This window comes from Gorilla gorilla, chromosome 2 (assembly GCF_029281585.2).
Source record: "Gorilla gorilla gorilla isolate KB3781 chromosome 2, NHGRI_mGorGor1-v2.1_pri, whole genome shotgun sequence".
Taxonomy (NCBI): Eukaryota; Metazoa; Chordata; class Mammalia; order Primates; family Hominidae; genus Gorilla; species Gorilla gorilla.
Window position 1 is genome coordinate 160,457,297 of NC_086017.1, and position 27,690 is coordinate 160,484,986.

The 27,690-nt window shown below is 38.8% G+C and overlaps 1 protein-coding gene across 1 annotated transcript; it reads right to left on the reverse strand.

The window, feature by feature from the left end:
* Window positions 1–2,026: 2,026 nt before the first annotated feature.
* Window positions 2,027–13,418, reverse strand: TM4SF18 (transmembrane 4 L six family member 18). Its single transcript, XM_004037830.5, has 6 exons — window positions 13,192–13,418; window positions 12,879–13,072; window positions 10,006–10,095; window positions 5,882–6,024; window positions 3,247–3,427; window positions 2,027–2,483 (listed from the first exon to the last, which is right to left on the reverse strand). Exons 2-6 carry the CDS (start codon window positions 13,053–13,055, stop codon window positions 2,469–2,471), a joined length of 606 nt encoding a protein of 201 aa, XP_004037878.2. The 5' UTR covers window positions 13,056–13,072; window positions 13,192–13,418; the 3' UTR covers window positions 2,027–2,468.
* Between the last annotated feature and the right edge of the window lie 14,272 nt (window positions 13,419–27,690).

A 27,690-nucleotide genomic window follows, 5' to 3' on the forward strand; every position in this document is an offset into this window, starting at 1 on the left:
CAAATATAGAATATTTGGTGGCTGTGTTAAAATTTAATTTTCCTGATAGAGGTATCATGCTGCATTTGGCTGTACCCGTGATGTGTCCAATGCTGTGGTGGAGTCATTCAGCAAACATCTATTAACAGTCCATTCAATGTACGGTGCCATGCTGAATCTAAACAAGAGATAGACAGTCTGAAAGTATATAACAAACTGATGAAGTGGACCTTTCAGAAGTCTGTTTACAAGATGGCTGAGGAGACTTTGAGAGAATTTTTAACACGATGGTCCTGGATATGACTAGCTTATGGACTTGATAGAGAAATCCTGGGCTGTCAGAGGGGAGAGGTCACTCTGAGTACAACATGGTGTCTGTAGCTTGGGTTTGCCTCTTGGTCCAAGTCCTTCAGACCTCATATTTAAGTTCTTTGGAAAGTAGAGTGTTATTGAATGAAGCTCTGTAAAACTCTGGAGCCTAAGCATCTTTGTCTTAGCATCCCTCCAACCCAACATCTAGAAAAGGGAGACTTCGGTTGGATCATTTTAGTTGCAATAAACAGAGCTGCACTGATTTAGTGGGGGGTTTACTGAAATGATCAGCACAGTGACAAAGAAGAAAGACTATCTAGGAATCCAACAACAGAAACCAGGCCTAGGGTATGCTGTTCATTGTGGGCAAAGGCAGTTTTAGGAGCTTTTGGAGTAGAAGTTCATGTATCTTCCTTTTAATATGATACCATTATTAACATGAACCAGATACTCTCTGAATGTTGGCTTCCTTCTTCATCCTTTAATCATTTTTTGATGGTAATGCTCCGGTTGCTTCATTCTTGGCTTCCTAGTTCAAATTCTTATGCTTGAATAACCACCAGTCTTGTTTGGACTGTGTTTTACTCCAGGCTAAGTCAGAGGCCATTAGCAAGACAATAGGCTGCCCATGACTCTGGGGCCTGCCCCAGTTCAGTCAGCTGGGCCCAGAGCATGAAGGTCATGCGGTATATAACATGGCTTGCTTTCAAGATGCTTGTTTCAGCAAAGGCTGTGAACAAGGCTTAAAGGGGGCTGTTGGCACAGCAGGCATCAAGGAGAAAGATATTCTCTTCCATATCCCCCCAGCCTACTCCCTGGCTTTGGCACAGAGCAGGTGTTGACAGACCATTGTTGACAATGTCCATGGAGGAGACAAATGGGGAAATGGCAGAAGTGTTGAGGCCCAGTGCACCTGTGATGGAAGCAGTGCTCAGCAGGGTAACTACAGGAAGCAGAAAACCTGGTATGAGCATTCAACACTGAGTGCCTACTGGCTTCACTGTGTGCTGGGTCCTATGGGTGGTGGGAAATATATAAGATGTGGCTACTGTCCCCGAGGAAGACATGGCATGTATAGGTGGGAAATTTGTAAGTGTTCTACTTTTTAATTACTTTAAAAATAAATATAGGTACTGGTAACTCCCCCTGACACAGGTATTGACTGGTCAGTGGTCATTTTCTCTTGCCCATTGAGCATGTTCCCTAGCTGCTCACTTATTTTAAGGCTACCTCTTCTAGTCCATCACACTGACCCTCAGGAGTCAGAAAGGAAGAGCAAGAGTTTAGATTGTATAAGTTTATATAAAACTCTTTTTGGCTCATCTATATCATTACTTTCCTCATTGAATGTTGATGGAAGTGTCATTTCACGATGTTTGCAAATAATGTTGAGGAATGTGGAAAGAGCATATGCCTGAAAGTTTGGAAAAATAAAAAAATTTTAATAGTGAAAATATGAGTTTAGAAAATATTTATAGTAAAACATATTCAATAAAGAAATCTTGGAAAATATAGAAAAGTGGGAAGAAGGGTCATCAGTGCCCCAAACCAAGCATAATTGGCATTTTGTTATATTTCCTTTTAGATTTAGTTTTCATCCTAAACTTTGATTATTAGTGTTTCATTTGCTTTAAATAGTTATATAGTAAACATGAATTTGTAACCTGCTTTTTGATGTAGCATTATTCATAATTTCAAAAACATCATTTGTGATGACTGTAATTTTACAACCATGTAGTACTCTTTATTTTTTATTTAATTTTTTTAATGTCAGAAAACATTTACAGTATGTACCACTCTTTACTTAATCCTTCCTCTGAATTTAGAATTTTGGGGTGTTTCCAATTTTCCAGAATATTAAATAATGTTGCAATATACATATTTGCATAAAGCTTTCTCTCATATTCTTATTTACTTCCCTAGTACAGATTCTTGGAAATGGATTTGTTTGATCAAAGGGCAGAAGTATTTCTGAAGTTTCTGATGCATATTACTTAAAAACATACTAAATGGAAGGGTGGTATACTTGCATGTGCAGTGAGGACTGCAAATTTTTCACAAATAAACACCAAATGCAGAAAGCACCATCATTTCAATATTGCCCTCAAGTCTACACAGTTGATATAATATTTAGATAGATGGCCATGTCTTGATAATGGAAAACATTTTGTCCTTATTCAAATGATTCCAGGCTATAGGAAAAAAGGAAAAACAAAGTGATTAAAGTTATAAACTTGGCTTGATTAGTAATCCGTAATCCAGGTAGAAACTTAAACTTATATTTCATATTCAAAATATGGTAGAACAGAAAAAACATCTCTTAGAAATTGCTAGGAAAGGTATTACACATTCTGTTGTTAAACAAAATACAAGCCATCTCATTCATAATTTTTCTTCACTCTGGACTTCTTGATAGCAGTTTCAACCATAACTAAATTAACATTAGTATTTTAGCAGACGAAGTAGAAGTAGTTTCAATGGGATAAATACATATTTCCCTTCTTCTTCAAAATCACTCACTATGCACTTGAGATAAAGGTTTGTTAGTTGAATGTAGCAGCATTCAGAAGAGAAGTTATTTCAATGAGATAAGGTTCTGAGCCTTTGCTTAACTTATGAACAGGGAAATTCTTGATAAATGGTAAAATTTCATCATGCTTTGAGTTATCTCTATGTAGAATACTAAAACTTTGCTCATTCAAAACACTTATGAAGCCTTACCATACAACAAGAAATGCAGATTTTACAATTACTGAGTTGATTCAACCCTTCTAGATAAGCCAAGACACATTGGGATATCAGAAAAAATTGAGATATTAGAGCTTGAATAAAGATGAGGGCAATAGAAATGGGGGGAAAGTGATGGAATTCTAGAGTCTTTTCAAAAAGCCTCATTGAATCCTGGGAAGTGGGGGAAATATGGATGAGCTACAGGTGCCCATGAGAATCTGTTACCTGGAAGATCACTGAATAGCTTCCACACAGTATCTTGGATAGTTGCATGACTACTCTGATGAGGCAGATGATCACTTGAAGCCCACTGAGGGTTATGAGAATGGAAAATAAAATGATGTTCCACTCCACAACATGTGCAGGTTCCAGGCACTGAATCCATATGCTAGAATCTGTAAGGAAACTGAGAGAGACCCATGGCCAAATCTACATACTGGGTCCAAGGAAGAAAGCTACAAGCATTTGTATGTTTGAGAAATTACTGTATAACTAAAATATATAGTTATTAGATATGAATTAATACATTTTAAAAACCATTCAGATACACATACTGGACATATCTTATGCATAGCACTGAGCTAGATACTTAGTGTGTTATAAATGTTGTGCTTGCCTTATCACCCCCATGGCCTCTTTGTTTTTCTTTCTCCCTCTTCCATTTCTTTCCTACTTCCTTCTTTTTTACTCTTTCCCCACCTTTATTTATTTTCTACTTTCTAATGCTCCAGGAAATAGAGGCACTCTGAGAATTTCTTTATATTGTTAATGGCTCTTGTCTCCAATGGGAAAGAGCACTGAATATGAAATCAGAATTCCTGGATCTGGATCTGCAGGATGTTGAGCAAAGAACTTTACCCCTCTGGCCTCCAGACTTTTTTTTTTTTTTTTTTTTTGAGACGGAGTCTTGCTCTGTCGCCCAGGCTGGAGTGCAGTGGCGCATCTTCACTCACTGCAAGCTCCGCCTCCCTGGTTCACGCCATTCTCCTGCCTCAGCCTCCCAAGTAGCTGGGACTACAGGCACCCGCCACCACGCCCGGCTAATTTTTTGTGTTTTTTTAGTAGAGACGGGGTTTCACCGTGTGAGCCAGGATGGTCTCGATCTCCTGACCTCATGATCTGCCTGCCTCACCCTCCCAAAGTGCTGGGATTACAGGCATGAGCCACCGCGCCTGGCCCTCCAGACTCTTATCTTGATAATGGGGTTAAAATATCTAACCCCAGAGTTATTGTGAATATTTGGTAAGAATGTATATACAAACAGTTTGGAACCTGTCAAGTACAATACAGATGTGGTTTTCTGTTAAATTTCCCTAAACCTATCTCATACCCCCATTTACCCTTATCTCCATCTCAGCTGCCAGGGAAATGAGTCCCTCCAGATCCCTCCTCTAGACTGTTCCTAGTACATGCTCTGCACAGATCATCTGGCAATTTAAAACAAGATGACTTGCAATGTTGCAGGAAGTCAGGGACCCCAAATGGTGGGACTGGCTGGAACCGCGGCAGAGAAACATAAATTGTGAAGATTTCATGGACATTTATCAGTTCCCAAATAATACTTTTATAATTTCTTATGCCTGTTTTTACTCTAATCTCTTAATCCTGTTATCTTCATAAGTTGAGGATGTACACCACCTCAGGACCACTGTGATAATTGTGTTAACTGTACAAATTGATTGTAAAACATGTGGTTTGAACAATATGAAATCAGTGCACATTGAAAAAGAGCAGAATAACAGAGATTTTTAGGGAACAAGGGAAGACAACCATAAGGTCTGACTGCCTGTGGGGTTGGGCAAAAAGAGCCATATTTTTCTTCTTGCAGAGAGCCTATAAATGGATATGCAAGTAGGAGAGACCTGAGGGAGAGTCATGTTTGCTAAGAAAGGTCATGGTATATGGCACCATGTAAAAATCTTCAGAATGAAGGCAACTACAGTCACAGAAGCAGCTCTGCCATGTAGGCCTAGATGCACATGTAAGACCTCAGATGGACCTGGGCCTTGAACAATAAAGCTAATCATGGAGAGTTGAGAAGAAAATTTAACTTCCCCCAGTGAATGGTACAGACATTCCCTCATTTTACTCCATTAGAATTCTGGACCTCTTCTGTATTTCTTTCTGGGACCTGCTACCTCCTAATCTGCATCTGGTGCTGGGAACCCAATAAGCCCAGCTCAACGCCAGTGTGAGGCATTCTGAGATCCGGGATTGGGTTGTGAGACTCCTGACTGAATTACTAGCCTTCTGAGCAAGGCTACCTCTTTAGACCCTTCTCCAGTATAAGCTGCATAAGCTCTGGCTCATTCCACAAACTCCTGCACCTAATCATGTTCCTGGACCTCAGACTGTACTTTCCTGCTCATCCTGCCTTGTTCTATCTCTTTATCATCCCTCCTACTATAGCCCTGAGTGGCACCATCCAAGAGCACCATGGTTTCTCTCCTTCTCAAGCCCTTTTACACTTGTAAGAGACCACATGTCCAACCTGGCCATAAAACAAAACTGAGTTCCTGGATCCACCCAGGCCATAAGCTCCAGCTCTTACCAGACCAGACCATAGTAACCACACAACTTTAATCTGAGGTATGGGAGAAACACACCTTTCATTTGGATAGCTCCATGACAGCCTCAAGACATTGAATGAAAATGGCATTAAAAGACTGAAGAAAAAAATCTAAACAAAGATCTGTGCAAGAACAAATTGGTCTGGATATTAGTAAACTAACAGGAAAATTCTGCACTAAAACAGCCACATGGAACCCCAAAGTGATCATGAAAAATGAGCGTGAGCTTGAGCATGAGGCCAGGCGTTTCTGATTTTCCGACCTCCTTGGTTTGGGGAATTATTCCTTACCGTCCAGCAGTGCCTTCAAAAGCATACTCCCAGCCATCAAGGGTGCGGCAATATGGCCCTTGGACAAGACCCAAGGCAGAGATGACCAGGCAGTATCCAGAAAAAGCAATTCCGAGGGAAGAAAAGATAATTGACAGCAGTGTCTAAATTAAAACATAGAAGCAGGTTAGTACCATAGAATGCGACAAGGGGATATTGTGGATAAATTGTCAGATAGCTACATTCCCCTATTCACCCAAGCTCATGCAGTCTATACAATACTAAATGCCCACATAGAAATAAAAAAAAAAGTAATCCAAACCTATTTGATCTTAAAAATAAGTTTTTAAATAACGTTTAGTTTGGCATCACATAGAGGTAACTAGGTAATTTACTAAATTTATTCTTTCCTTGTGGAATTTTGATATCAAAATAATGATCTCCTCTTATGAAAATGCAGTGAAGGATGTGATCAATCAACCCATAACTATCTATTGAAGACCTGTTATTTTCTAGGTGGAGTGGGTTCTCTAAGAATTATAAGCTATGACCTCTGCTCTCCTCTTATAAAGATATTAAAATATCTTTACAAGAATATAAAGGAAAATGTCAGGTATAGTATTGATATTTATATTCATATTCAAGTGACGATAGGACTGATGGAGAGGGGGGTGTTTTCATTTGAGTAGAGAGAATGGGTGTTATTCACGGGCAGATCAGTGCAACCAGAGTTGTGAGAAAGTAGGTTTAATCTAAGAGGGATTTATTCAGATGAGTGAGGAGAAAGGCTCTGAAGACAGATTGACATGGTACTAACGCTGGGAAAACAAGGTTGATAGGGCACAATTCAGCCCTTGAGTAGCTTAAAAAGTGAGTACAGCTTGGTAGACCCAGGCCAGAGCTGCCCTTGAATGCCAGGTTAAGAAATCTGGACTTTATCCTTCAGGGCAAGGGACTTCCCTCCTCCCAACCTTAAAAAATGTCAAATCTACAAAAAAGTTGAAAGTATAGCACAATAAACCCCTACATATCCTTTATCTAGAATCACCTACATGAATATTTTACCATATTTGTTTGTGCTTTCTCTCTTTCTCTGTGTGTATGTGTGTATATATTCATGCAAAGTATATATGTACACCTGTACATATATACACGTATGTATTTATTATGTGTTTTTGTTACTGAGCCATTAGGTTGCAGACATTATGATATTTCACCCCTAAATATTTCAGCATACATCTCCTAAGAATAAAAACATTCTATTATTTTGTAACTTTTAAATTTTTTTGTACAGGATCCAATAAAGGTTTATGTACAAGATTACATCTCTTTAGTCTCCTTTAATTTACACTAGTCTTTCTGCCTTTTTGTTTTTTGGGGTGTTAAACTGTTTTTAAGAATCCCAGACAGTTGTCGTGTAGACGTCTCACATTCTGGGCTTTTCTGATTATTTTCTCACAATTGAATTCAAACATTTTAGCGAGAATACTTAATGGGTGTGGTGTACGTTGTGGGCCTTTCATGCTAAGGGTGGTGCTAAGTTTGATCTCTTGGTTAAGAGTATCCTTCAGATCTCTTCCCTGGATAGGTACATTTTCCTCTTGGCAATTAGTAAATAACTGCCAAGGTGATGCTTTGAGACAGTGTCATATTCTGTTTCTTAATAACATTTCAACTGATGGATTTAGCATCCACTGATGATCCTCATATTCATTGATTACCAGCTATCACTGCGGTTCCAATGTGCTGCTTTCATAATGCTATAATTTCTCTGCATTTATGTTATCATTTTTCTGCACAGAACAACTTCCATTTCCCATTCCTCTCTCCTTTGCCTCTGTCTATATATTCTGGACTCACGGATCTTCTAATTCATTGTTCTATAATCCATAAATGCGATTATTCTTTTAGAAGCACAGATGGTCCAAATTTGGCCAATGTGAACATCCCTGTAGGTCAACTCCTATGCCCTTTGACAGACTCCTGTCATTCTTTGAACATTTTCTTGCTTTCTGGCACAAGATGTTCCAGGTTCATTTTGAGCTTACCCTGCCATAGACCCGGAAGAAGCTGGGGTTTTGTTGTTGTTGTTGTTTTGTTGTTGTTTTTGAGTTGTAGTCTCACTCTGTCACCCAGGCGGGAGTGCAGTGGCCTGTTCATGGCTCACTGCAACCTCCACCTCCTAGGTTCAAACGATTCTCCTGCCTCAGCCTCCTGAGTAGCTGGGACTACAGGCACGTGCCACCACGCCTAGCTAATTTTTGTATTTTTAGTAGATATGGGGTTTCACCATGTTGGCCAGGCTGCTCTCAAACTCCTGACCTCAGGGGATCCACCTGCCTTGGCCTCCCAAAGTGCTGGGATTACAGGCATGAGCCGCTGTGTCCAGCCAGAAACTATTTTTTAAACAAGTCTTGTAATTGGTTTTTGAGCAGGAAGTGATATGCCCAAAATGTGCTTTTGGAAGATTGCTCTGGCAGTGGTCACACAAGCTGGAAGTAAGAGACCTCAAAGATAAGGATCCAGCTTGGAGACAGATGCAAGTTGAGGTGACAAAGACACACATTGGAGGAAAACACATTAAGGAGGAAATGAGTAGCTGGAGATGAAAAAAAAAAATACAGAGCTGGAGCTTGGATAAAAAGGAGACAGAAATAAGGATATCAAGAAGGGTTATTTGGTTTGGGGGAAAAATTAGCTTTAGAAATGTTGATTGCAGGGTGAGAGTAGGCAGCAGAATAGTAACATGCAGTAACCAATTGACAATAAATTCAAAAGCTGAGACCAGAAAAAGTAAGACCAACAAACCTGTGATTTTAGGAATAAAAATCATCTCAATAACATTTCTTTGTTTAAAATTATTTCACTGAGTATGACATTACTATATCCTCTTTATGGAAAACTGGAAAAAATATTCACTGGGAAGATCAATGAAGAATTTCTTCATTGGGGGAAACTGGCAACCATAGCATACACACACACACACACACACGCACACACACACACACACACACACACACAGAGTGTATTTTAAATTTTCAGTTCTTCTCCATAAGGGACACAGTACTAAATAAAGCAACGAATTTAATTTTTAAAAGACATTGGTCAAAGAAAATTTGCCATACAATCTTGACTACGCATTGAAATATCCTGGGGAGATTTAAAACATATCCACGCCCAGGTTGTACCTCAGACTAACTAAATCAGGGACTCTGGGGATGGGATTTAGGCATTAGTGTTGTTCCAAGCTCCCAGGTGATTGCAATATGAAGCTAACAGGTAGAAGCACTGCTGCAAAAAATGCCTACCAGATATCATCATAAAACTCCTAGCTAATAATCACTTGTTCTCTTTGAGCCACAAGTGCTTCATCTATAAAATAGGAGCAATAATGACTTAATTCACTGAGTAAATGTGAAAGCACTATAAAGTGCTATGCAAGTGTGAATAAACGATGAAGAGGAGGAAGAGGATGAGAAGGAGAATGGTAGAAACGCAGGAGCACTGGCTTAGAAAATGCGGTTGTATTATTCACCCTGATACTATTTTAACTATTTTTCAAGTGCCAACTTAAAAAATTCACATCACATACACCCAACAATATGGATGAATCTAAAAATTATTATCCTGGATGAAAAAACCCAGATAAAAAAGACAAATATTGTATGATTCCACATATATAAAATACAAACTAATCTATAATGACAAAAAGTAAATCAAAGGTTAATCTTTGGGGGTTGGCAGAAATATTCTGTTATCTTGACTGCAATGGTGGTTTCATGAGTGTAGTCAACTGTTAAAACTCATGATATTGCATACTTTTAATGGATGCCACTTATTATATGTAATTTAGCCCTCAATAAAGTTTGTAAAGAAAAAATAGACTAATGGAAACTCAGAAAAAAAAGTATTATTTCCTAATTTTAGGTACCTTTAAATGCTGATTTTCTGAAAGTGCATCAGTGGAACAAAAGTGGAGGAAAGACTAAGCAAAATGGAAGATGATCTTGGCAGTAAACTCTTGATCTCTGTACTGTACTCAACAGTAGTGAGGATATAATACTGTCAATATTTTTGTGTTTCTGAGTGAGAGGAAAGAAAGCTGGAGCCCACTCAACCATCCTCAAAAAAACTGTTGCTCTTACCACATATTTTTTGCTGCAGTTTTCACTCTGGCAACATTTATAGTTGTTATTATTCTCCAGTACCAGAAGAACTGTTGTTACTATAAGCATCTATAGGAGGGAAGACATAAAATGTTAGCAATGAAATGCTAGTTTACATTTGTGCTTATAATCAGAGGACAGCATCTTCAAGCATAGAGTCTGGGGTCAGGTAGATATGGATTTGAATCCAAGCTCTGTCACTTTCTAGCTGTGTGAATTTGAGACACCTTCTGTATAAAATGGTATCAAGAGATTGTCACGAGGTAATATATGTGACATTTTGAGTATAGTGGTTGATTCATAGTGACTGATAAATGTTAGCTATTATTATCATGGTTAGCAACCATCAAAAGCTAATGATTAAGGAGAAGTAAATGGATGGACAGGAGAATACCACCCTGGGCAGCAAAACCTGCCTTTCTCAATGACTCAGTTGTGGAGAACCAAGGAAAATCATTCAGCAGGCTTGGTAGTTTGCCAACCTCTCTTCATTTACTGTCCTCTGGGAATGGAGGTGAGAGGCTCAGTTAATCTGAAACCATATCTCTTTAAAGTGACTTCAATTTCCCCATGCATTCAAACCATCTCAGGTTTAAATTGTTTCAATGTGTTTTGTCTCTATCAAGCCAACAAAGTGGGAGAATCAATGCATCTTATTTCCTTTTTTAAAATTTTATTTTAGGCAAAAGGCCAGAGCTCTGGAAAGAACATGTATTTCTTTACCATTATAATTTCATTATAATTTCTGGTTAGACTAGATACAGATCATGAATTGCTTATGGGAAATTCTCCACCCATTTTTTTACTCTCACTATTTAGGACTGAATCCCACAGCTGAGTTCACTGTTATTTTACTCTTCGTAGCCAATGTTTCTAGTTTCCAAATTTCTTCAGCTTTCATTAATTTTTTTGTTCATTTAATTATTTACCTATATTCTCCTTTCTCCTAAAAGGATTTGATGCAGTTATAGTAATATATTTTAATAATTCCTGGAAGATGAAAAAAATAGAGAACAGGTTTCTTTTCCTAGTTTTAATTTTTACATGGAATATAAGCAAAAGAGTCCTATATTCCCCTCCTTTCCACATCATTAGTTATGACAGATTGAAAGAAATTCTGGTCTAATCTTGGTTATGTCTTGCAACTCTTCCATCTATTGCAATTGCATATCGAGGGAAACAATGATGAGACAAGGCCAAAGCATAGTAACCAGCTTCATTACAATATTGATAGAGATAATTTGACCTAGAGCCTGTAGTCTTATTGCTCAGGCATCAACTGTTGAAAGAGACACTGCCTTCTTTTTTTGTTTTAAAATATAACTGCAATACAGAGGAGTCAAGAATAATGGAGGTAAAGTACACATAATTCCACCACCCTCGTGAGTCTTCATGCATTTATTTCTGGTGTTTTCCCACATATGTCTATTTGACACAGCTGCAATAGTAATTTACCCACAACGTTATCGTGTCTTTTTTCACTTAACATGAAATAATGTGCATTTTCCATGTTGTTACATCTTCATAATTATAATTTTCACCACTGTATGAAGTGAATGTACCATAATTTATTTTGCTACTTCTCTGCAAGATGCTTCTTCTAGTTATTTACTATTATACCAATGCAGCCACAAACATCTGTACACATAGCTCTTCCTTTATTTTGGATGATTTCCTCAGAAAAAATGAAGAGATGTAGGATTACTGAGTCAAACGACATAAGCATTTTCATGGATCTTGATATATTATACCAAACTCTTCCCGAAAAGACTGACATTTATTTGTAGTGCAGCCAATATTAGCTATGTACTTATTTCATAGCAACATCAATAGCATTGGATATTAATATTTTAAAGTTTATTAATTTAATGTGCAAAATGAATAACTAAATGAAAATTGCTTTACAACACAGCTATTCAAATATAATAATTAAAAACCCCTAAAAGATGTAGAAATAGATTATAATGAATTTTCTCCTACATTATTGGTGGTCTGATTAGCTTACAGTCCATAATGCACTATTTTTAGAAATGACTTGACCAGGAAATTGTCTTTTCCTCTGAGTTGCCAACATGATTTACTATCAGTTTGTTTATTTTTAAAGAGCACAAAGTCATCAGGAAAACGTTCATGGATTCTTGCCATTGATAATTCCATTTACTTTTCAAAAACTCCCTCCATTAATAGGGTCTAATGTAGGACTATTTTAATGATGACACAGCTCATTCTTTAATAATCATAATTACAACAGTCACTGGCTATCTACCACATGCCAGTCTCTCTCCTGGGCACTTTATATATATTTTATCTTTAAAAGTAAATGCCATTATTCACATTTTGCACATTAGAACACTGAGGCTCAAAGATACTGAGTAACTTGCTGAAGGTCTCATGGAACAAATGACAGAGCTTAGATTTACATGCAGGTTTGTCTGAATAGCCAAGTCTCTGCTTTTTTTTCATGCTGTCGTAATGCCCCTTCAAGCTAGAAAAACATGAGTGCAGACAGAAAATCTGTTCTAGAAAACAGCAATGCCACTGAAGATCAAATAGCTTAAATTGATATGCAGGGTTCATGAGAACATACTGTTTTTACAGGCCAGTGTCCCACAGACTTTCATTAGGACTAATTTCCTGCATTACTGGAGCTGCATTGCTGAGCAGCTTATTGAAAACAGAGCTATGTCCCAACTCCTAGCCGATTACCTGCCCCTTCACCCCCATCCCTCTTTCAAATCCTACACCCAAGATTAGCAGAATGATTTTTCCATTATTCATTACTTTTACTAGTTACAAGTTAAGTCTCAATTACAACTCCCCCTTCTCTCCCAAGTCTCCAAATTCATACTTACCATGATGCCTGAGAAACAGATTCCTTCAAAATACCACACGTAGTTGGTGAGTTTATTGCTGGATGCATAGGAAGTTTGCCCATTCGGGAAATACAATAATATGTTCACGATTATACTCCAAAGTGCAAGCGGAATCAGCAAACAACTTAGGCAGCCTCCACACTTCCGAGACCCCATTTTGCCCTGCTTAGAACCTGCGGGAGATTTCAAGAGTATACAGTCACAGAAAGTCTATTTTTCTTCTTCCTACCTGACCTTTTCTCTCTCTCTCTCTTTTTTTTTTTTTTTTTTTTTTTTTTTTGAGATTACCTACCACTTCCAGGGTCAGAGCCCTTCACTTCATATTCATGACGAGACGGGGAATTGGAATATACCCGCAGCCGACAATCTCAGTGTGAAATACTGGTTTACTGTTTGGAGAACAATAGACAATGATCAACAACTGAAGAGCTGAGCTGGTCTTCATCCTGTGCCAAAGGAATGCGGTGTTTTTCACTGCCTTTTAAAATAAGTCATTTTCCTCTGGATTAAAGCACTGAAGGCTTAACCCTGACCCTGTGTTAAGAAGGAAGTTGGGGTGGGAACTGGGACTGAATGTAGCAAATTTCATCCAACAGTGGAGAGAGGGTTAAAGAGAAAACCACCAAGGAGGCTTATATTTAGAGCTTGATAGGTTTGTTAAAATGTCCTGACTTTACCCTCTTTATGTATCTGTCTTTCACCTAGTGTGCTTTTTGTGTGCACACTATTCACCAAGCTTTGTTCAAATTGCAAGGGATACAGAAAGGACTGAGAAAGTGACTGGTGGATGAGAAAAACAAAATATCTTGGTTAGATCAGTACAGCTTTCCTTCCAAGAGTTTGCATCTATTATCTTTACCTCTCTGAAAAATCATAACAGAAATAAAGGCATATTTTTCCTACTATTAAGAAAACAAAGGTAGGGCTGACGCAGTGGCTCATGCCTGTAATCTCAACACTTTGAGAGGCTGAGGCGGGTGGATCATCTGAGGTCAGGAGTTCGAGACCAGCCTGGCCAACATGGTGAAACCCCATCTCTACTAAAAATACAAAAATTAGCCTGGCATAGTGCTGGGCACCTGTAATCCCAGCTACTCTGGAGGCTGAGGAAGGAGAATCACTTGAACCTGGGAGACGGAGGTTGCAGTGAGCCGAGATCGTTCCACTGCACTCCAGCCTGGGTGACAAATTGAGACTCTGTTTCAAAAAAAAAGAAAGAAAGAAAGAAAGAAAGAAAGAAAGAAAGAAAGAAAGAAAGAAAGAAAAAGAAAGAAAGAAAGGAAGGAAGGAAGGAAGGAAGGAAGGAAGGAAGGAAGGAAGGAAGGAAGGAAGGAAGGAAGGAAGGAAGGAAGAAAGAAAGAAAGAAAAAAAGAAAGAAAGAAAGAAACAAACTAGCAGTCCAGGTTCCAAAGAGGTTTCTTGGCACCCCCTTGTGGATATGGTTTTTTTTCCCCTCTAGTGCTTTTGATCTAAGTGCATCAAAAAATCTGGGCATTAGACGTTTTTTCCAGTCACATAGAAGCAGCATAAAATCATATTTACTAGAGTTCCTGGGATGATTGGGAAGAGAATAACATTGTTGGTTGAGCATTCATTGAGCATCTCTTATGTGGCAGGCACCGTGCTTGATGTTTTAAAAGGTTCACTCTGGCTGCTGTGTTGTAAATAGGTGGTAAAGGGTGTGGAGGAGATAGAGATGAGTTCTGAAGCCATTTCCACCATCCAGGTAAGAGATAATGATGACTCGGATCATGATGGTAGTAGCAGCAGAGGTGGTAAAAGGAAGCTGGATTTGGGATATATTTTGAAGCTTGTGCCAACAGGATTGGTGGCAGATTGGATGTGGGTATAAGAGAAAGAGAGAAGTCAAAGACGACATCATTTGGGCCCGAGAAACTGGGAGAATAAAATTGTCATTAACAGAAATGAGCAAGTCAGCTGAATAGCAGGGTTGGGAGAAGAGGAATGACATGGTCAGTTTCGAATGTGCTAAGTTTTGAAATACCTTTTAGAAATCCAAGTGGAGATGTCAACTAGGCAGCTGGATATACAAATATGAAGTTCAAGGAAGAGGTCTGGGTGACATATAAATGTGACAGTTGTCAGCATATAAATGGTATTTAAACCCATGAGACACTAAGGAAATGCATGTTGATAGAAAACAGACCCAAGGACTGAATCCTGGGCAGCCCAGGACTGAGTTTAGGGACATGAGAGGAAGGCAGAAAGGATACTGAGAAATGGCCAGTGAGCCAGAAATGAAGATCAGGAGCTTATTCTCAAAGTGACTTTCTAAGAAGAAGAAGGCGTGATCAACAAAGTTAAATGCTGCCAAAGGGCACATCATACGAAAGAACTGAGAATCGGCTATTGGGTTGAGCAACGTGGAGGTCACTGATGGCCTTCATAAGAGGAGCTTTCTTGGTGAGTTAGAGATGAGATGAGAGTCCAGCTGCAGTGGATTCATGAGAGAATGGGAGGAGAGAAATTGGAAATAGATGAGGTAACTCTTTTGGAGAGTTTTGCTGTAAAGGAGGGCAGAGAAATGGGGCAGCAGCTAGAGGAAAAGTAGAAGTCAAGGGACAAAAATTAATGGAAAAAATGGTAGCATATTTGTATACTGTTGTGGGAAGGGGTATGAGGGAGGGTAGGTAGGTATTTACCATAAAGGAGATAAAGGAGAGAATTGCTGGCACAGGCTCCTTGAGTAGGTGAGAAAGGGTGGGAGTGTGTGCACAGATGGAGGAGCTTACCTTAGATGGCAGCAGGGCAGGTCAGTGTCAGCAACAGAACAGAAGGAGAACATAGCAATGGGCTTGGAGGTGGTTAGCGGGAACTTCTGATTATTATACTTCTGTTTTCTTAGTGAAACAGGAGGCAATTTTATCAGCTGAGAATGAGGATGGGGAGAGGGTGTTAAAGGTTTAAAGGAAGAGAGGAGAAGTTCAAACAGTTGGCTTGGAAAGTGGGAGAATGAACAGACTAGAGAAATGTGGCAGGTGCTGAGGGACCACTTGAGTCTGTGACCGTGAATGGATAGTGAGACTGGACAGGAGACTTGGGTATTTTTCCTAGTAAGGTTCAGTGCAGAGGTGTAGCCAGCAAGTAGGAAGAAAGCTGGAGTCAACCAGGATTGGGACTTTGCCAGGCAGATACCATGAAGAGAGGGATGGGCAAAGGATTCAAGAATGTATGCAGGTGAATGGTTATAATGATGGACTGTGGAACTTAAGCTGAGTAAGGAGGGAAGTAAGGACATGAGGGAGTGTGAGAAATAGTAAAAGAGGCACTGGATTTGTAAATTGTGTGTCCCCATGTGGCTGAAAAATTACTGGTTTTAGGTAACACACAGAGTGAGCTAGAAAGAGAGGAAGTAGTGATTGAGAAGTGTGATGCTGGAATTTGAGATTTTAGAGATGTTTCAGGAATAGGCGAAGAAAATGTCTGGAGGTGTGTTATGGGCTGATCGTGTCTCTCCTAAATGCATATGTTGAAGCTCTAACCCCCCATAATCTCAAACGTGACTGTATTTGGATAGGGCCTTCAAAGTGGTGATGAAGTTAAAATGAGGACAGCATGGTGGGGATAATCCAATCAGATTGTAAAAAGAGGGAATTTGGACACATAAAGAGATTCCAGGGGTGCAAAGAGAAAAGACTGTGTGAGGACACAGTGAGAAGTGGTTATCTGCAAGCCAAAGAGAGAAAGGCCCCGGGAGAAACCAATCTGCCAACACAGATTTGGCACATAATTTACAAATCTGCTTTGAGATTTGGCTCATAACTAACAAATCTGCTTTGACCTTGGAATTCTGGCCTCCAGAACTGTGAGAAAATAAATGTCTTTCGTTCAAGTCACCCAGTCTGTGGTGTTTTGTTATGTCAGTCCTAGCAGACTGACACAAGTTGTGATCCTAGGAGTGAGTAGCGTAGGGAGGTGGAGGACAAGATGACTGGTGAAAAGGAATGGAAAGGGCAGTGTGTTGGAATTATCATTTATAATGAATACTAAAATAAAAAATTAGACAATGTCAGTTTGGGAGAGAATGACTACATTTAGAAAGCCAGGTGCTAGACTCTTCAAGGAATGAAAGAAAGTAAGCTTGAGGGAGGATTTAGAACTAGAAATACCATTTGACCCATCCATCCCATTACTGAGTATATACCCAAAGGATTATAAATCATGCTGCTATAAAGACACATGCACATATATGTTTATTGTGGCACTATTCACAATAGCAGACTTGGAACCAACCCAAATGCCTATCAATGATAGACTGGATTAAGAAAATGTGGCACATATATACCATGGAATACTATGCAGCCATAAAAAAGGATGAGTTCATGTCCTTTGTAAGGACATGGATGAAGCTAGAAACCATAATTCTCAGCAAACTATAGCAAGGACAGAAAACCAAACACTGCATGTTCTCACTCATAGGTGGGAACTGAACAATGAGAACACTTGGACACAGGAAGGGGAACATCACACACCGAGGCCTGTCGTGGGGTGGGGGACGGGGGGAGGGATAGCATTAGGAGATATTCCTAATGTTAAATGACGAGTTAATGGGTGCAGCACACCAACATGGCACATGTATACATATGTAACAAACCTGCACGTTGTGCACATGTACCCTAGAACTTAAAGTATAATAATAAAAAATAAACTAATTACTTAATTAATAAATTTTTAAAAAAAGAAAGTAACCTTGAGGGGGACTGAACTGCAGGTGGGAGATGGAAATATCATCTAGCATTGAAATTTACAATTTCTTAAACCAATAGTCACCACTCCCCTTCCCAGTGATTTTTAAGCAGAATTAAAAAAAAATGAAAATGTTTGATTTGGCTTTTCATTTTCCTCGATGTGAAACCTTCTCTCATAGAGGTTCTAACAGGCACCGAAACGAGAATTAAGAAGGGGTGGGAGGAGAATAATCGCTGAAGGGGGTCATTGGCTACCAGGAAACCCAGAAGTAGCTGTGTTCTACTAGACATACTTGCAAGGTTCTAAGGAGGTTTAACTTGAGATTTGATTTTTAAAAAAACTTTTTATTGTCAATATTTTGCTCTTTGGAGAGCAGTGACCAAGATTACATTTTGTTAATGTTTGTGGGGAGCAGAATCACTGAGCATTGTCTGCTTTGTAAAAATGCTGTGGCTCCCAGGAATCTTCAGTGTCAGTGAAGTGAGCTGTCACTCTCAGTCAGGGTCTCCTTCCAATTAACTGTGATAAATTGACATCTATTGAGTATCTTCTATGTGGAGGCGCTGTGCTAGAAGTTTTCACATGCATTAAAAACAAAAAGCTGAAAAATGAATTCTTACAATAACACTAAGGTAAAGGCATTATTAACCCTATTTTGCATGTATAAAAAAATGGATGTAAGAAAAAAACCGTCCTTTTTACTTTATTGTTATTTAAAAAATAATTTTGACTTTTATTTTAGATTCAGAAGGTACATGTGCAGGTGTTTTACATGGGTATGTTGCAGGATGCTGAAGTTTTGGACCATTAGGCCCCAAACCCATCACCCAGGTAGTGAGTATAGTACTCAATAGGTAGTTTTAAAGTCCATCCTTTCCTCCTCCTTCACTCTGGTGGTCCCCAGTGTCTATTATTGCTATCTTTATGTCCATGAGTGCCTAATACTTAGTTTCCACTTATAAGTGAGAACATGAGGCATTTGGTTTTCTGTTCCTGCATTAATTCACTTAGAATAATGGCCTCCAGATGCATCCATGTTGCCACAAATGACATGATTTCATTCCTTTTTATGGCTGCCTAGTATTCCATGGTGTATATCTACCACACTTTGTTTATCCTATCTACCACTGATGGGCACCTAGGTTGATTGTATGTCTTTGCTATTGTGAATGGTGCTGTGATAAGCATACGTGTGTCTTTTGGGTAGAACATGGATTTTTCTACAAAAGAAATTTAAAAACATGCTCAGAAACTAGAAGTTAAGTCTGACTTTCACATTCTTTATGCTATTCCACCATGTTCACCCTTGCCTGATAACACTGTTGTGCATTACCCCTCTCTTCTTCATTGTAAATTGGTTTCAAATTCGGAAGTTCTAATTCCTTGGTAGTAGCTTCCTACAGTGCTATTTTGAAGGCACACTGGTTTCGGTGGGAGAGATATACAGATCAGCTAGATAGATTAGTGATGTCTGCAGTGGAGATGGGGTCAGAGAAGAACGACATGCATGGCTAGTATTCCCTAGTCTTTGTCCAGCCTCAAACGATGATGTCTCTACTGATGGTATCATGTCACAGGTTGTTATGAAGACTTGGTGAGGAAGTACATAATCAATTGTTATTTGGAAGATGGTTCCAGAAGAATGACAGAAGTGAATGAAGAGGATATTCCTGGCTGGAAAACTTGATAAAATTGTTGAAAAGGGAGTTGAGTAATTTCTTTGTCTTTGGTTACCCTATTAGTGAAAATAGCTAATGAAGTCTCCCCAGATAACTCAACATTTTACTTAATTTCATCTCTAAGAAAACACTTTTAACCTGCCTCTGGAAAAAAATATGTTTGCTCATAAATAACATTCTTGAAGCCATTTGCCTCCAGTAAACTCTCAAATTTTTTTGCCAAAGAATTCTTACTAAATCAGGATTTTCTTGCTGGTCCTCCAGTAACTGGGAGGAGCCACTGGGATGCCGTGCTTGTTGGCTGCTTCTGGCCTTGGCTTCCTGTTCTCCACAGCAGAGCTGAGGAAATCCGCAGGATGCCTGCTACCAGGGGACAGGGTGACTCAGGAGGAAAGACTCCACCTAAAATAGTCGTGGTATGCAGTCTCTGAGTCACTTCACTTTGAAATCAGTTAATATAAGATCCTGGAATTAGCCCCACAGGTGACGGGAAGTGGGGAAGAAGGAAATATCTGAAAAAAAGTTTATCCAAAAGAGAAATGGTCCATGAATATGACTTTTTAACAGCAGAAAAGGCTAATATTCAGGGAGAAATTTCACCTTGAGAGTTTAAAGTAGATAAACTGTGATTTCTTCCATGGAGCATGGGCATAAAGCACTGGTCTGGGTCCAATTTAGGGACCCACTGGGAATGAATGTTTGCTTAAAAACACATTAGACAAGCAGCAGCAGGGCAGCTGTGTAAACAGAAGTGTGCTGTTTTGATGCAGTTTTCCTGAATGTTGTGTTTATAATCCTTTCTCTAGAATTATCTGGCCAAAATGTCCATAGTGCCAATAAATTCCAGGTTTATCTCTAACTAATGATAAACATTAAGCTCTTTCCCTACTGAGACAGGGAGAAGAGTATTCCTGTTTCTATTCAAAGTTCCCCAAAGCAGCTTTCTGTATTTGAAATGTCCTCTCAGACCATTGTTGAATCTCCCTTTACTCCCTTCTGACTGGCTCCCAGCCTCCTAGAATTAATTTATTTATTCAAGCTCTTCATAGTAGGGGAGGAAGGAACTGTATTCAGTCATTTATTCTTAAAACGTGTATTGAACATTTACATGATGACACATGATGACTGAGGCAAAGAACACCCATTCCTTCGAAATGCTCAGAGTCTAGTTGAGGAAATAAAAAAGTTAAACAACAAATTTGTGATACAAAATGTTGAATATCCAGTAGATTTAACCATAGGCTTTTTGAAAGACACAGGAACCTTGAATGGAGCTGGAGTTCAAGTGAGATTTCTTGGAAGTCTGGAGGACAAAACTGAGTCTTCAAGGTTAAGATGCAAGTATCTAGGTAAACTGAGCCTCAATCAAAGCTAAATGTTGCCAGGTGTGGTGGCTCATTCCTGTAATCTCAACACTTCAGGAGACTGAGGCAGGAGGATCACTTGAGCCCAGGAGTTAGAGACCAGCCTGAACAACATAGCGAGACCTCGTCTCTGCATAAAATTTTTAAAAAATTAGCCAGGCATGGTGGCACATGTCTGTAGTCCCAACTATTTGGGAGGCTGAGGTGAGAAGATCGCTTGAGCCTGGGAGAATGAGGCTGCAGTGAGCCGTGATTGTGCCACTGTATTTCAACCAGGGTGACAGAGTGAGATCCTGTTACAAAAAAAAAAAAAGCTAGATATTCACTGGTAGATAAATGCAGTGTGAAGCTTGATTGGATATTGGTTTGGCAAAACATGGTGAGACACATTTTGGGGATGATTGGAAAAATACGAATGTATGAACGTAGACCGTATTAGACAATATTAGAAGGTTGTTATTAACTTGGATGTAATGATGGTGTTATGAAGGAGTTGCTCTAAATTTTTGGAGATGCATATGTCTTCCTCCCTGAAATGGTTTAGCAAAAGAATAAGGAGAAGGAGGAGGAAGAGGAGGAGAAGAAGAATGGTAGATAGACAAATGAAGCAAATGTGACAAAATATTAACAATTGTTGGACTTAAATCTGAATGTTCATTGTACTAGTTTTTCCACTTTCCTGAAATTTTTGTAAAAAGTAGTTGCAAAAGAATACCCTAGTAGACACTCAGTTACATGCTCAGACTCTAGAATTGTGAGAAATAAATTTTTGTTGTTTGTAAATTAGTGGGTTTGAAATATTTCATTATAGCAACTTGAATGGAGGCAGAGGCTAATTTGGCACAAATATTAACTTTAAATGTGTATAACTTTAAAAAGTGTGTAAAGGATTCTCAATAAAAAATTTGTGTTCTAGGATCACACAGAGTTAAGTTTCTCTGTGTCTATATAGGCATGGGCATGCCTGTCTAGAAGCACTTCCTTGGGATATATTTTTCATTGATTTTATATTTTCTTTAAACAATTAAAATGTATAAAAATGATTTCTTAATTCTAATCAATAAAAAATACTAGACATCCATCTTTTATAAATGAGGAACACCTATAATATGGTGGTGGCACTGAACGCGGAGATAATTTAAGAGTAGAATCTTTTCCAGGAATAGTTTTTCAGATAAGATATGTTTGCACATGGGCATACAAACCTATCAAATAAGAATTCTACTGTGGAAAGAAAGGACTGGAAATCTATCTCTCCATCCATAGAAAACTGGTGAAATAGATTATGGAATTATTTATGCAATGAATTACTATACGATTGTTAAAAATGAGATAAATATATTTTTGCTGATATGCAATGATGGCTAAGTTTAAAAACAAACAAACAAACATGTGACTGGGTACAGTGGCTGACACCTGTAATCCTAGCACTTTGGGAGACCGAAGCGGGAGGATCACTTGAGTCCAAAAGTTTGAGACCAGCCTGGGCAACATAACCAGACCCTGACTCTACGAAAGATTTAAAAATTAGCTGTCCATGGTGGCACACACCTGTAGTCCCAGCTACTCAGAAGACTGAGGCAAGAGGATGGCTTGAGCCCAGGAGTTCGAGGTTATAATGACAAAAAGAGACTCTATTTTCAAAAAAAAGAAAAAGACTGTGTATAAAGTGTTCCCATTACATAACAAAAGCATGTGTCTACACACACTTGCATAAGCATAAAAGATCTCTGGAAGACTACAACAGGAAGCTGCTGCATTAGTCAGGAGCCATTCAGGGGACAGAAACCACAAGTAATTTGAATACAGAAGGTTTAATATGAAGAATGATTATTTACAGGGAATTACTAAAGAGGAACACTAAGAGAACTCTGAAGAATACCCTTGGGCTGACAAAGAGTACCCAAGGAAGAAATGAGCTTGGAAGGGGTGCCCCTCAAGGTCGGATCCAGACTTCCTGGGAGAGGGTGCAGCCCTCTGGATGTGCATTTTGCTGGATTGCTCCAGGTCAGAGCTGATCCACAGTTGACAGGTTGGGAGTCATAAGCCAGGGCTGGCAAGGTGGAAATTCCCCCAGTGGGAAACCAGCAGGCTGAGGCTGGCAGGCAAGAAATCAATGGCTGAGGGGTGCTGACAAAATTCGTGGAGAAACTGCCCATGGGGAGTGCTGCTGAACTTGTGGGAAACTGGTTGGGCCATGGTGGGGACACACTGGAAAGCTTCCAGGATGCTGCTGCAGGACCGTTGAGGAACTGGCCACAGGGAAACCAGCCGGGGCACCCACGAAACTTGTTGGCGTGAGCTCCATCACTGCGTCGCTCACATACCAGCCCAACACCACAGGAGCAAGAGCAGAAAGTCTACCAGAATTAGGAAGGAAGATAATCCCCTTTTTCTTCCAGAGTCCCTCCAGGCCTTCTACTGGCAAAACTTAACACTGTGTCAGCTGGCAAAGGAAAGATGTTTCAGTATCTCAAGCAGAGAAAGGAAGGGTGCATTTGGCATAGAAAGGCGATAGGTTCATAAATGCCACAGCTGGTAACAGTCGTATCTAGGGAGAAAGACTGGATGATGAGGCTCAGATGTGAGACAGAAACTTACTTTTCACTGTAAATCTTTGTACTGCTTGATTTGTGGGAAAAACATTGAGAAATTTCCTTACTGCATCAAGTATGAGTTTCATACTTCAGAATAATAATGATGCTGCTGATAGTAAACGACAGCCATTGTTAAATGCTTTTGCTGTATTAACTTACCAAATCTTCTTTGTGAGTTACGACTATTAGACCTAATTTTTACGCAGGAAGAAATCGAGGCACAAAGAGGTGAAATAACTTGCCAAAGGTTCGCTAGCAAGCGGCTGAGCTACAACTATGATAATCTGGCTGCAGAATCTGTGCTCTTGACCACTACACTGTACTAATTTACTGTATCTATCAGGGTTTACTGCGGCATAAAACACAACAAATGAATGGAGTGATAGTCATTAACACTATTCATCAGATATTTCCAAATCATTGACTCCCCCTAGGGGTGAATTGGGTCATGTGATTAATGAACTGTATGTTGTCATTTCCAGTCAAGCATTTTAATTGCGAGAGACTCTCCATGGCTGGTTTTTTCGTCTTGCATGGAGAATGGCAATGTTAGAGATGACTCTACAATTGTAGTATGATGAACAGACTTTTTATATTGACTGTAATGGGCATATCACATGAGAAAGAAGTAAACCTCTGATTTTCTAAGCCCTTGCTATTTTGATGCTGCTGCTTACTGAAGCATAATCTAGCTCATTTTACCGATATAAATGATGTGTTCCTGATTAGAGTTAAAGAGAAAAACACATGTTTTTGAAAACTCCAAAAGAGTAAATATAGTACTTTATTCTAACATGTTTCTCCTAAAAATTTTGAACTTAGAAAAACTGAAGGAATACAATGATCACTGTTTATCTTTCAACTAGATTCATCAATTGCTCATTTTTTATCCTCTTTATCTTTCTCACATAATTTCTTTCTGAACCATTTGAAAGTTGGAGACATCATGAAACTTCACTGAAAAAAACTTCATACGCACCTTCTAAGACCAAGAACATTCTTCTGCTTGACCACATTGAAAATGGAAAATCTTGATTCCTTATTGAATTAGCATATTTTAAAATTCTACAATATACATAAAATAGCTTGAGAATACCCATATAACTATAAATGATACATCTATGAAGTAAAGTTTAGATTTCTTGTGGTCCCTTTTTTTCTTTAGAATATAAAGACACCAAGCATGTGTCATCAGGGTGTTGTGTTTGGTATGGAAAAGAGTAATTCAAGTAACCTTTGGGTTTATTTTCACTTTTCAGATATTAAAAATGGAATCTCATTATGTTGCCCAGGCTGGTCTCAAATTCCTGGTCTTGAGTAATCCTCCCTTCTCAGCCTCCTGAGTAGCTGGGACTACAGGCATGAGCCACCATGTCCAGCTCTCAAGCAACTTTGAAAACCGTACTCTGACTGTGTGTTCTTAGTAAGATGTGTTCTAAGGACAAAAGGGTCTTGCAAAGAAATCTTGATAATAATTTGATATAGACATTAATTTGTTTTCTTTTATATTCTCCTTTAGGGTTTGCTTTTTAAAATCTTTAATTAGACGAATCACTTTTACTTGGCTCGACAGTCAGAACAATATAAAAAGGTGTATTTAAAGAAGTGCCACTCCTATCCTTTGCTTCCATTCTGTTCCCACCCTCCTCCATAAGTAGATATTTTCATTAGTCTCTGTTTTATCCCTTTTGTTTCTTTCTTTTTTTTTTTTTTTTTGCAAAATAAGCACACACACACACACACACAACACACACACACACACACACATTTCTCCTTATTTTCCACACGGTAGTGTCCTATATATGTTCTCTTTTTTTTTTCACTTAATACCATTTCCTAGAACTCACTGCATATTAGTTTATAGAAATCTTGTTGTTGGCCAGGTGTGGTGGCTCATGCCTGTAATCCCAGCACTTTGGGAGGCCAAGGCAGGTGGATTACTTGAGGTCAGGAGTTCAAGACCAGCCTGGCCAACATGGTGAAATCCCGTCTCTACTAAAATACAAAAATTAGCCGGATGTGGTGGCATGCGCCTGTAATCCCAGCTGCTTGGGAGGCTGAGGCAGGAGAATGGCTTGAACCCTGGAGCGGAGGTTGCAGTGAGCCGAGATTGCACCACTGCACTCCAGCCTGGGCAATAGAGTGAAACTCTGTCTCAAAAAAAAAAAAAAAATTGTTGTTATTGTTATTATGTCTGCATAGTACTCCCTTATGTAGGTGTGCCACAGTTTAATTTATTAGTGGCAGCTTGGGTTGTTTCCAGTATTTTACTGTTATAAATGATATTGTGATGAAAAACTTTGTATGCGTGTTCTTTCATATTTATGGAGATGTACCTTCAAGGTAGTTTCCCAGAAGTGCATTTTCTGGGTGGAAAGGTAAAAAACATAATCATAATTGTTAGGTATTTCCCAGTTTCCTCCATCAGGGGTTGTATCATTCTGCATTTCCACCTTCATTGTATGACAGTGCTTGGATTCCCCCAGCCTCAACCAACGAAGTGTGTTCTCAAGTGTTTGAATTATTGCCAGTCTAATAAATAAGAAATGATATCTCTATGTACTTTTAATTTACATTTTTCTTATTAACAGTAAAGTTGAACATCTTTTTATATGGTTAAGGGCCATTTATATATCTCTTTCTATGAACTGTTTACGATTGTGTCAATTTTTCCATCAGGTTTTTAAATTTTATTCTTTTTGATTTTTAGCCACTCTTTATATATTAAAGAGATTAGTCCTTTGCAATATGTTACAAGTATTTTTACTAGTATTTATTTGTCTTTGACTTTGCTTATGATGTCGTATGCCTTGCCAAAAAAAAAAAAAACCCTTTATTTTCATGTAGTCAAATTTATCAAGATTTTCTATTATTGCTTTGGGATCTCATTTTATAGCTTTGAAAATAATTATCTCCAAATCCAGTTATAAAAATTTATTCATGCTTTCTTCTAGTACTTTTTTGCTTTACTTTTTTTTTTTTACATTTAGATTGCTGATCCACTTGAAATTTATTCTGGTATATGCTGTGAGATAGGGATCTGAATTTATCTTTTTGAAATGTCTATTGTAGTTATCACTACACCATTTTTTTTTTTTTTTTTGCTGGGTGGTAAAATTATTGTTATTATTATTTTTTTTTTAATTATACTTTAAGTTTTAGGGTACATGTGCACATTGTGCAGGTTAGTTACATATGTATACATGTGCCATGCTGGTGCGCTGCACCCACTAACTCGTCATCTAGCATTAGGTATATCTCCCAATGCTATCCCTCCCCCCTCCCCCCACCCCACAACAGTCCCCAGAGTGTGATATTCCCCTTCCTGTGTCCATGTGATCTCATTGTTCAATTCCCACCTATGAGTGAGAATATGCGGTGTTTGGTTTTTTGTTCTTGTGATAGTTTACTGAGAATGATGGTTTCCAATTTCATCCATGTCCCTACAAAGGACATGAACTCATCATTTTTTACGGCTGCATAGTATTCCATGGTGTATATGTGCCACATTTTCTTAATCCAGTCTATCATTGTTGGACATTTGGGTTGGTTCCAAGTCTTTGCTATTGTGAATAATGCCGCAATAAACATACGTGTGCATGTGTCTTTATAGCAGCATGATTTATAGTCCTTTGGGTATATACCCAGTAATGGGATGGCTGGGTCAAATGGTATTTCTAGTTCTAGATCCCTGAGGAATCGCCACACTGACTTCCACAATGGTTGAACTAGTTTACAGTCCCACCAACAGTGTAAAAGTGTTCCTATTTCTCCACATCCTCTCCAGCACCTGTTGTTTCCTGACTTTTTAATGATTGCCATTCTAACTGGTGTGAGATGATATCTCATAGTGGTTTTGATTTGCATTTCTCTGATGGCCAGTGATGATGAGCATTTTTTCATGTGTTTTTTGGCTGCATAAATGTCTTCTTTTGAGAAGTGTCTGTTCATGTCCTTCGCCCACTTTTTGATGGGGTTGTTTGTTTTTTTCTTGTAAATTTGTTTGAGTTCATTGTAGATTCTGGATATTAGCCCTTTGTCAGATGAGTAGGTTGCGAAAATTTTCTCCCATGTTGTAGGTTGCCTGTTCACTCTGATGGTAGTTTCTTTTGCTGTGCAGAAGCGCTTTAGTTTAATTAGATCCCATTTGTCAATTTTGTCTTTTGTTGCCATTGCTTTTGGTGTTTTGGACATGAAGTCCTTGCCCATGCCTATGTCCTGAATGGTAATGCCTAGGTTTTCTTCTAGGGTTTTTATGGTTTTAGGTCTAAAGTTTAAATCTTTAATCCATCTTGAATTGATTTTTGTATAAGGTGTAAGGAAGGGATCCACTTTCAGCTTTCTACATATGGCTAGCCAGTTTTCCCAGCACCATTTATTAAACAGGGAATCCTTTCCCCATTGCTTGTTTTTCTCAGGTTTGTCAAAGATCAGATAGTTG